The sequence below is a fragment of the Colius striatus genome, chromosome 4 (genome assembly GCF_028858725.1).
Source record: "Colius striatus isolate bColStr4 chromosome 4, bColStr4.1.hap1, whole genome shotgun sequence".
NCBI classification, from domain to species: Eukaryota; Metazoa; Chordata; class Aves; order Coliiformes; family Coliidae; genus Colius; species Colius striatus.
This window is the reverse complement of record NC_084762.1, coordinates 17,769,997-17,781,157: the sequence shown is the minus strand read 5'-3', so window position 1 is coordinate 17,781,157 and position 11,161 is coordinate 17,769,997. Positions and strand designations below refer to the sequence as shown.

Genomic DNA, 11,161 nt, shown 5'->3' with positions numbered 1-11,161 from the left:
CGGGCGCGAGGCTGTCGGGATCGCGAGGGCAGGCGCGCAAAATGCGCACGAGGGGTCCCCGCGGGTGTGGAGCAGCCATACGAGCCCGGGGCTCCCCGGAGCTGAAGGAGTCTGCGTGTGCCGGCGAGCGTGTGTGGCCGGTCCCCGAGAGCTGCAGCTCCCAGGGCTGCTGCGGGGAGGGTTGGGTTTAGTTTTTTTTTTTTTTCTTCTTCTTTACTCTTTTTTTTTTTTTTTAACGCTGGCTTGCTCCTTTTTTTTTTCCCTCCTCATTCCGAGCCTCGGGTGTCTCCCAGCCTCATTGGCCGCCCTGGCTCTGGGGGGCGGAGCTAGGCCGCCTGCAAAAGGAGGAAAAGAGAAAAAAAAAAAAAAAAGGAGGAAAAAAAAAAAGGAGACCGAGAGAGGAGAGGGAGGAAAAAAAAAAAAAAAGAGGAGAAAACTGTAAGTGCGTAAAAAAGTTCTCGCCGTGGTGACGGATGCTCAAAAGTTCAGGAGTTTTTCCGATGCTTCCCAAAGCAGCCTGCGACTGAAAAAGAGACTGAAAAAAAAGTGAGAGGGAGAGAGAGAGGGAGACTTTGCACTGGGAGATCGGGAAGGTGGATTTTTTCTTCTGCTGCTCGCTTAAAAAAAGCCAACAAAACACATCCCTCTACTTTTGTCCCTCCTTTGCAGACAACTTGTTGCAGATCCCCGTGGAACAAGGAACTGGGAGCGTGGGAGCCTCTTTGCAAAGGTTTTATTTTCTTGATACTCTTTCTGCGTTTGGAAGTTGCTTTCGCCGCTGCGATTACCTTTTTTTTTTTTTTTAAATCGTTTTCTTTTTAAAAACATTTTTTCCCCTTTCCCCCCCCTCCTTTTTTCCCTTTTTTTGATTTTTTTTTTTCCCCTCCGTGTGGAGTGCGGGAGCTTGCCGGTGGGCTTTCCTGGGAGAAGAAGAGGAGACTTTCGGCACCGCCGACGTTATTCTTCCTCTCTTTTTTTCCGCGCTCCGCCGGGGGGGTGGGGGGGTGGGGGTTGCCCGGCCGCCCGGTCCAGCTCGGTCCGCGGAGCGGCGGAGGGGTGGAGGGGGAAGGGACTCGCTGTTTGGTCCGGCGGGGAGGGTGGGGGAAAGCTGACGGGAGGACATGCAGGCTCGCTACTCCGTGTCCAGTCCCAACTCCCTGGGAGTGGTGCCGTACCTCGGCGGAGAGCAGAGCTACTATCGCGCCGCCGCGGCGGCAGCCGGCGGGGGCTACACGGCCATGCCGGCCCCGATGAGCATGTACTCCCACCCGGCCCACGAGCAGTACCCGGCCGGCATGGCCCGTGCCTATGGGCCCTACACCCCGCCGCCGCAGCCCAAGGATATGGTGAAGCCTCCCTACAGCTACATCGCTCTCATCACCATGGCCATCCAGAACGCACCCGATAAGAAGATCACCTTGAACGGGATCTACCAGTTCATCATGGAGCGGTTCCCTTTCTACCGGGACAACAAGCAGGGCTGGCAGAACAGCATCCGCCACAACCTCTCCCTCAACGAGTGCTTCGTCAAGGTGCCCCGCGACGACAAGAAGCCCGGCAAGGGCAGCTACTGGACCCTCGACCCCGACTCCTACAACATGTTCGAGAACGGCAGCTTCCTCCGCCGCCGCCGCCGTTTCAAGAAGAAGGACGCCGTCAAGGACAAGGAGGAGAAGGACCGCCTGCACCTCAAGGACCATGCCCCACCGCGCCCGCCGCCACCCGCCGCCACCGAGCCCGAGGGCGGCCCCGCCGCGGGCAGCGCCGCGCCGCCGCCGCCGCCCGTCCGCATCCAGGACATCAAGACGGAGAACGGCACGGCCTCGCCGCCGCAGGCCGTGTCTCCCCCCGGCGCCGCGCCGCCGCTCGGCGCCGTGCCCAAGATCGAGAGCCCCGACAGCAGCAGCAGCCTCTCCAGCGGCGGCAGCCCCCGCAGCACCCTCCCCTCCAGCCGCTCCCTCAGCCTGGAGGCCCCCGAGCCGCCGCCCCCGCCGCCGCCGCCGCCGCCACCGCCACACCACCACGGCCCGGGCTTCAGCGTGGACAACATCATGACCTCGCTGCGGGGCTCTCCGCAGGCCGCCGCCGAGCTGGGCGCCGGCCTCCTGGCCCCCGCGGCCGCCGCCCCGCGCACGGGCATCCCGCCTGCCCTCTCCCTCGGCGGCTACTCGCCGGGCCACAGCTCCGTCTACGGCTCGCCCTGCGGCCAGGCGGCCGCCGGCGCCGCCGCCGGCACCTACCACTGCAACATGCAGGCCATGAGTCTCTACGCGGCGGCGGGCGGCGCCGACCGACCCGGCCACCTGCCCGCCGCCGCCGCCAGCCCCGCCGAGGACCCGCTGCCCGACTACGCCATGCCCGCGGGCGGCGGCGGCGGCGGCGGTGGCGGGGCGGGGGGCGGCGGCGGCGGCAGCGGGCCGTTGGGGCACGGCGGGCTGGGCGGCGCGGCGGGCGGCCACCAGGAGGGGCACCACCCGCACCCGCACCAGGGCCGTCTGGCCTCCTGGTACCTCAACCAGGCGGCGGCGGCGGCCGCGGCAGCGGCGGCAGCGGCGGGGGAGCTGGGCCCGCTGGCGGGCGCGGCGGGCTACGCGGGGCCGCAGCAGGGCTTCGCCGCCGCCCCGCGGGAGGTCTTCGAGGCGCCGCGGCTGGGCCTCAGCGCCTCTCCGGGCGGCGGCGGCGGCGGTGGCGGTGGTGGCGGCGGGGCGGGGGGCGGCGGCGGGGCGGGGGGCGGCGGTGGCAGCTGTCAGATGGCCTTCCCCGGCAGCCAGCCGCTCTACCGCACCTCCGGGGCCTTCGTCTACGACTGCGGCAAGTTCTGAGCGCGGGACGCCGCGGGGGACACCGCGCAGCAGCGCGCCGACGGCCCCCGCTGCGCCCGCGGAGAGAAGAGAGCGCACGCGAAAAGCTTTTGTACAGAGACAGCCCCAAAGCATGTCTTGGTTTGTTAAAGGACAGTGTTACTCCAATAACACGTAAGTTTGGTTTTTTTTAATTGCTTTGAGAAATACTTTCCCCCCCTCCCCGTCCCCTACCCTTCTCTCGTCCCCATCGCTTAAGGTCTTGCCCCGTGGTTAAAAGGGAGCGAAAAGTCCAGCGTAAAGTACCAGCTTTCTCCCCTCTCACATCCCTTCCTCTTTTACAAGGACTTGTTTTAAAATGTAAATTGCGACATAGTAATTTATTTTTAATTTGTAGTTGGATGTTGCGGACCAAACGCCAGAAACTGTTTCCCCTTCCCTGAAAAGTGACGTTAAAATTGACTGAAACGCTGATTTTTTTCACTATATATAAAAAGGGAAACTGTATTAATCTTATTCTATCAATATTTTTCTTTTTTTTTTGTTGAAAATATTCTGAAGGTATTGCATTGTTTGTTTATTAATAAATTACCATTCAGTTGGAATGATCCTTTACACGTCTGTAATATTTTAATACTTTCATGTAGAGAAAGAGAGGGGAAAGGGATTTTATAACTAACTTTGTCGCTGGAACAGCTCGTTCCCCTCCACACAAATTCCAGAGCCCATTTAGGAACTGCCAGGTCGAAAAAAATCCCTTTTCAGTCTCTTCTGCAATATGTTCCACTTAGTCAGCTCGCCTTATCCGCTAGGAAAAAAATACTTTCCCATGGCAGCTCTGAGTTGGCAAATAAACAAACACGTTTTCTTAGCAATTAATGGGCAAGACCTGGAAACGTTTGCCCATACACAGTAGTATGACAACGTGTCGGCTTTTGAAATAATGTCCCCGTGTAAGGATATAGTAAGCGATAACTGCGAGGTAGAAGTGCACGGACTAGATTCCTGCCCTTGTGAAACCATGTATATATCGAGCTGTCGATCTCTGTGTATGCGTTTCAAATGTATTTATATATAGGATTTACATATGTATCTATATTTAAAGAAGGGTTACGTCTTTATTTATAGCTTCGCGTACGCATTGCATGTGTTTCTAAACTCCTCAGTGTGTAGTAGGTGCCAGATATTCTGTAGTACGTATATTCTTCAGTATAACATAAGCATATAAATCATTGTTGCGTGGAGCCGATAGCAATGTACACAATCACATCCCTGAAGCTGCTTCGGTAACACAGATATTTTTTAAGTTCTATTTTATTTCAGGAAAAAAAAAAAGAAGAAAAAAGTAGTTGGATTTAAAGGGTGCTTGTACAGTCGGCCCTTACACCTTCATAGCTCTGCTTTGCTCTTGTCCTTTAGGGACAGTACTGCTCTGTTAGAAGTGCCCTAATTATTCAGATTGAGATTATTTTAGAAATAATGTATGGGGGATATTTTTTTATACAGTTGTTGAGTGAGGGGGGAGAGTGTTATTTTATTTTCCCCTTCCCTCCCTCCTTTTTCCTTAAATCAGGGTAGTAGATGAGTGCTGCATAGACTGACGGCTTGTCAGGTCCAGAATCTCACCTTCTGGACAATTTGCAATTAAACCTACAGGCAATGGGGATCACCTTCCCCCTTTGTAAATTACCACCAAAATGCAATAAAATCATTAACTTAAAAGAATCTGCCTTGTCAGTCAGAGTTGGGAAGAAGATTATTTGATTACAGATATTTAAGGCCTAAAGTTTGCTTTCAAGATAATACAGTTTCCTATCAGTATTTCTTATCTAAAGGCAACACTTAGCAGTAATTGCTGTTGCATTGTTAAGGGTTACACTGTAAATAAATACAAAGGTATTTACAGTTAAACCTTATTACCTTACTTTTGAGCTGTGCTTCTCCTCCAAAGCCGTAATCTCATATTCAGAAAACACCTTCAGCAGAACGAATGAACCCGGGTGGTGGTGTGTGGGTGTGTATGTGTCATATTATAACTCTGGCTTAAAATATGTTTATTTAAGTATCGTATAGTCTTTGCTTTTATTTTCATGCTAGTACCTCTACGAAGATTATTTGTGTTTATTTGTTTGCTAAGTTGGGTGAAACTCAAACCCTCCATCGTCCGGTTATAGTTAAAGCTGAAGCAAAGGACGCTCAAAGCTGAACGCCTTCTCTCTGGGGGCACGAATCGCAGCTCCCCGCTTTTCACCAGTAAAGGGAAACAAAAATGCGACCTATTGCCAGTCGGGCTCGCCGCCTTTTCCCCCGCCGTCCCTCTCCCGGTACCGAGCGGGGAGCAGCTGAGTGGGCAGTTTTCTCCTGGCGACTGCGGTTGTTGGGCCAGTGGCCAGGTGGGGCTTTTTTGGGGGCCTTTCTCCTTCGTGGCCTCCTTGGAAGGGGAACCCCGGCGGCGGCAGCTTCCTCTGCCCCCAGCAGCCGGGTTTGCCAAAGAGGTGGCTGCAGGGTAACGCCATTCCCGCCTCCCCCCACCCGCTGTTAAAAAAAAAAATGAAAACAAAAATTAAAGAAGGGAGAAGAGTAGAGAGGCGATTGCATGTGCTGTTTGACTGTTATTTTTGTTGTGATCAGGCGCCGGCTTTCTCCGCGGTCTCCGGTGGCAGGGTGTTTGTGGTGAAAATAAATCGGAGGGAAAGCGGTTTTTAGCTTGGCTCGTGTCATCACGCGTTGCGTTGTCAGTGGTGCTGCTCGATGAGGGGAGCTGGGGCGGTGGGGGCTTGAACAAGTGCTGCTTGAACAATTACTGCTCACGCCCCGGGGCGGCCCGCTGCCCTCTGAGGGAGGGTCCGGCACCGCGGAGCGGCCGCGCAACTTGCGCTGCCCGCGGCCCTGGCTGCTAAAGGGGCGGGGTAGAGGGGGCTCGCCCGGCCGACACACACACTCCATGTGTGGAGTTTGTGTTGGGTGGGCTCGCAGTCATGGATTGGGCAAAGGGAAACGTCCCGTTCGGCCACCAGGTAGGTCGTGCCGGGACCCTCTGCCCCCTCTGCCGGGATCCTTTTCCTGCAGTGACGTGCGTGGTCGCGGCCGAGGTCACCTCTTGGTTCCCAGTGCGATGACTTGTCTTGCCGCACGCGCAAATTTAGGCTGGAGTTTTGGTTGTTTTTTTAAATATTATTAATAGTTTTTTCTGCCCCCTCTGCACAGAAATTGTTTTCAACGAAAATATCATCATCAGTGCTCAAGCACCCCTGGTAGGCAGTGAATCGTAGGGACTCAGCAGCAGGAGTGCGCAGAATGGAGCCGTGGGATCCCTGCGTGGGGATGCACGAGTAGGGGGGGCAGTCCACGCTGCTCCGTCGGGACAGGGCCTCCGGTATGAGACGTTGCTACTGATGCCGGCGGGGGGAGGGAGGCGGAAGGCCCGGCAGGCTTGCTCAAAACCTTCCCGAGCTAGTACAGAGCCGCAGTTGTAAGGCACCAAGTGCAGCAGAGGGCTCCAGCGTGAGGCAGGGACCCTCGTGCCTCTTGTGCTTTCCTCCCCTTGAGAGCAGAAGGCAAACGCAAGTGTCCCTTCTGACCTGTGATTGTCTCCCAGCAGAATTGGGCCTGCCCTGAACGCCATAAGAGCTGCGGTGGTCTGACCCTGCGCGGAGGTGGGCACGGGACCTGCGCCCAGGCAGCAGCTGGAAGGTGCCTCTGTAAGGCCTCTGCATCTTTGGTGGCAGCCGTGTACAGCGAGCAGGGATGCTTGGCCCCAGCCCTGTCTGCAGAGTGGTTCAATAGGTACCAGGTTAGCATGGCACTTTGTGTTGTATTTTTAGCTCAAGCTGATTTTTTTCCAAAACTGTTGATTTGCTTTTCATTTAGGGAAAAAACCTCCAAAAAACTCGAAATAACCAAAACCAAACACTTTAAAAAAATAATTTGAGAGACCGTTCTGTTCAGCTGGTTCTGGTGGTTTCTCACTTCTGTTTGCCTATCTGTCATGTAAACTGATAAAACCACGTAGAAAAGAAATATTCTCCTTTCTAAGTTTCCTAATCAGAATTTCTTCTTAAAGCAATTGCTGTTCATATTACAGTCTGCAAAGGTCATAACCAAAACCAGCAGAGAAATGTGTGCACGAACATGGATTAAAAACGGGCCAGGTCAGATGGAAAATGGCATGAGACTGTGTTGTGGATGGAAATGTTAAGGGAATGTTCTGAAATAGGTGTTTTACAATATCTGGAACCCTTTCTGAAAGCCACAAAGTTCGGGAAAGGCTTTTTTAAGTTCACGGAGGAATATTTCTGTAGTTGGGCTTAACTTCATAATGCTATCGGTAACCCTGGGGTTGCAGTATATTGGCCAGGCAGCCGTCATCTGCCTTTGCCTGCCCCCCAGATATGCTGATGGAGCCGGGCGAGATTAAACCATGGCTCTGGACTCTTTGAAGCTTGGCTTGCGCATTGTGGGAGAGCCCTGACCGGCTCACACAAAGGCCGGTGTGGGTTTTGTGGGAAGAAGCATGGTGCTGCCGCGCAGAAAGCAGTGGTCCTCACGATCAGGGTCCTGAGCGCACCTGGGTCTCCACACGAAGATGAGTGTGAGGTAACAATGCGCAGCCTTTATTACGTCGTCTGGGTGGTGTAGGCAAAAGCGTGCAGCGCCGAGGCGCGCACATGGCTGCGCTGTGCGCAGGAGGGGAGCAGAGCCGAGCAGCTCCTGGCAACGCTCCCCCGTCGCCTTCCTGAAATGACCCGGTTCGATGGCAACCACTAACTGAACATCAGCTTTCGATTAATTTCTCTTGTAAAGTAATTTAAGCTACTCGGCATGGTCAGTCCGCTTTTCCCCCCGTTCTGTGTGTGTTGGGGCCCGGCCTGTTGGTTAAAAATGCTTCCATCGTTTTAAAATGCGCGGGTGGGGGTTGTTTTGCCTGTTTATTTTTTTGGATGGGGTGAGGAGCGCGGTGGTGGGCGCTGTCGGGGTGCCCGGAGACGAGCTGTCGCTGCGCGGGCACGCAGGTGGTGCGCAGCGGGGGCAGCGCAGAGGGCAAGCACAGGTTTCTGCGGAAAGCTGCTCAAGAACCACTCCGCGTCGACCTAAGGAGCCTAAAAAGTGTGGAGTAACGGAGTTGCCCCTTGCGCTCCTGGGTCGGGCAGGGGTTTCAATCCGCCAGCATCTCGCTGGGGTTGGGAGGATGCCATCAAGGCCTCTCGTGTGGGTGTTTCTTTTTTCCCTATTTTTATTTATTTTTACCTTTTCGCCTTTGCCTCTCATTCCCTGCGGTGCGTCACTGGTGTGAATCCACCCCAAAGGTGCTGCGGTGCCGCGGTGAGCGTAGCCCTCCTGGTTTAATTACGCTGGGGCTCATAAAGCCATTCGCTTCTTTCCAAAGTAATAAACAAACGTCGCGTTAGGTCAAGATTGATGGTGGCAAAGCAATAAAAACGGGCCAGGTCAGGAAGGAATAAAATTCAATCAGAGCTCGCGGAATCATTTTTCAGGGGACAGAAAGACAGAAAAGGAGACGGGGGTCAAGGGAGACGATGTCGCCATTCACAACACACCAACCGGGAGGGAGGAGGGCGAGGGTTAACGAGCGATTGTTTTTTATCAAGCGGAGCCTAATTGAACGAAACAATAGCCGCTTTGGCGGGGGAGGACTGGCTCCTTGCGCGGGGGAGTCTCTGCGGGACCGGGCTGCAGCCCTGCATCCCTGTGCTGCGAAACGCAGCCACAGCGGGCACCGGGACCACTCCCCCAACCCCGAGCCAACGAGCAGGTCTCCCTGTCTTAGCCCGGGGGCCGGCAGCGTAGACAGCAGTAGCAAACGGCTGGGTGCTTAAGGAAGGACAGCAGGAGCCCTTCTTTTCACAAGAAGGTCTGCTTGGAAAGACTTCGGCAGAAGCAGGGGCCCTCGGTGTTGCTTGAAACTAACCTCTGTCTCCTTGGGTTTAGTTTGGCGTGCCGAGAATTGGGCAACGGCTGCGGAGGCAGTATTTGCTGGACACCCGATGGGCGCTGGGAATGGGGCCGTCGGGGAGCCGTGGTCTGCAGGGAGGCGGCGGCGGCGAGGGCTGACCCTCCGGTCCGAGCGGCTCAGTTCCGTCCCGATCCGACCCGGCATCGACTGCTTCGCCATCCCGCCGGCGTTTTTCAAAGGTCTCTGTTAACCCGCACCTCCGCGACCTTCTAGGCCCATAACTTGTGCCTTGCTTGGCACGCGTGTGCCTCAGCCAAATATCTATTAAAAAGCGCTGGGATGGGCATGGCGGGGGAGTGGGGAGAAGGCGGCCCCGGCTACCGGTGAGAGCTCACAAGTTCTCCGGCTGAATGGGAATTGGGTGGTCGGCAATTTTTTTTTGCCCCCTAAATAAACACAGCTTGAAACAACTTGGGTGGGCAGAAGGGAACAATTTGTGAGCCAGAGAGCAAGTGAGCTGGGCAGGCAGCCGGCCCGTGACTTACCTGCTGGAGACTTTCACCTGACCTTTGGGTGTCAGGGGGCTTGGTTGTGCAGTGTATTACCCCACACTCGGGTCAGCTCCTTTAGGCTGCCTTCAGCAGAATTAAAACAACAACAATGAAACCCCCAAACTGGAATCCTCCCTCCTTTCCAGCCCCCATCACCTCTAGGGAGAATGCAGGAAAACCAACACATTTAGAACCATTAACTCTTAAAATAGCTGAATTTCCTCCAGCAGAAAAAAAAAAAAGCAAATTATTACACTCATGAGTTCAGGATATTTATATATTAGATGAATCGATGAATAAACAGGCTCTATTGCTACAGCCATCGTCCCTTGGAAGGCAAGCAGCGGTTTTAGAAGAAACGCTATAGCCATTTTCACTCCACCGTTCCTGGAATCTATTTACTTGCCAAAACATTTAAGCGGCCGAGTTTAATTTTTTTAAATAAATATTTGAAATAAGGAAAAAGAAGAATGTTTTCCATTTAACGATAATGTAAAAGTACTGATAATATCATCCAAAGCATAAGAGAATTGTCTAAACAATGTCGGTGCTTGCTAGATTGCCCAGTATAAATATATTCGCACTGCCCTTGTGATGCGAGTTTCTACTGGAACTCTTTTTTTGTTCCTTTTCTGTGCATATGTGTATGTGTGTGTGTTAGAGATTTATCCGTTCCGATGGTGTGAAATAGGGCTGCAGCCTCAAGATAACAGAGGGGGGCATGCCGCCCTGCCAAGCCCCATTGCCGCGGGCCAGGGGTGTCCCATTGCCCATCGGGGCACAGGGTGGGCAGGAGGAGCCGGGCGTTTGCACACCTCGCGTCTGGCAGCGAGGAAGCTGCTCGCCCGCTTCTCTTAACGAGGATTTATGAAAGTGCTTGTGGCCAGCGCTCCTAACCTCGCCTCTCGAGGAGGGGATGGATTTAAAACCAAATAACGAATTGCAGAAAAATTACGCCTTTCGCCCTACGCCATTCCCTGCCCCCTCCTTCCCCCACCTTAAGCGCTCCACTGACGAGAGGGTAGGGGGGCAACGACGACACATGGAGCGGGGAATGAACCGGTGAGAGCTCATCAGCAAAGCAAAGGTTGCAATTACCGTCTGCTGCTGCGAACCGACCTCTCCCCCGCCCGCTTCCCCTAGCCCCCATCACCAAATAATTGCAAAGTATCTGTTGATGTTTTTCTTCTACCCGTCAAAACGTTGGAGCTCTGCCTGCTCCAGCGCTCCTTTCTGGGTTTGTTGTGTCTGGAGACAATGCTCCGCCAGCGAACTATCCGAGGTGAAGGGGGGTCACAAGGAGAGTGAGGCAGCGCAGTCCTGCTAGTCCCCCTTCGCCTCCCACCCCTGCAAACCTGCCGCCCAAAGGTGGGGGGGAGGTGGGGGGTGGGCTGTGACCCCTGGCCGATGACAGCCCCGTACTGTCCTTCCCGGCCGGGAGAGGAGAGGGAAGAGGATGTGACCCTCATGTCCGCCCGGGGCGACATGGCTGCTTTATGTGCAAGGGGCTGGGGGGGCAGGAGGACGAGTCTACTGTTCCCCCAACTTACACCTAAATTTTCTTTTTCTACATTGTATTTTTCGAAATACACTCAACAGCAATCGATCCCTCTCCGTGCGCGACCAGAGCTGGCCGGGGAGCCATTTCCCACCACCTACCTACCTCACCGTGTGCGTGCCCGAGTGAGTGGCGGGTCTGCTCCCCCACTCAGCTCCCTCTTTTTATTTTGCTTTTACCCTTCAGGCTGACGCTGCGAGCAGGAGGTGTATTTTTAGATGGCGCTGGCGGGTTTTGCTCTGCGACCCCGAGGAAACCCCCGTCGCTTTGTCTCGCCATCCTTCCGCGCCGGGGCCGGGGAGGAGAGCGGCGGCCGGGCGGGCGGGCTGAGCCGTGC

General features: G+C 54.8%; 1 protein-coding gene across 1 annotated transcript; it reads left to right on the top strand.

Annotated features, from left to right (window-relative positions):
- The first annotated feature begins 1,121 nt into the window (after nucleotides 1-1,121).
- Nucleotides 1,122-3,291, top strand: FOXC1 (forkhead box C1). The gene has a single exon (XM_061995625.1). It carries the CDS (start codon nucleotides 1,122-1,124, stop codon nucleotides 2,820-2,822), a length of 1,701 nt encoding a protein of 566 aa, XP_061851609.1. The 3' UTR covers nucleotides 2,823-3,291.
- The last annotated feature ends 7,870 nt before the right edge of the window (nucleotides 3,292-11,161 follow it).

What these genes read in the sequence shown, in the direction of transcription:
- FOXC1 (XM_061995625.1), top strand. Translation starts at nt 1,122, where the DNA reads ATGCAGGCTCGCTACTCCGTGTCCAGTCCCAACTCCCTGGGAGTGGTG.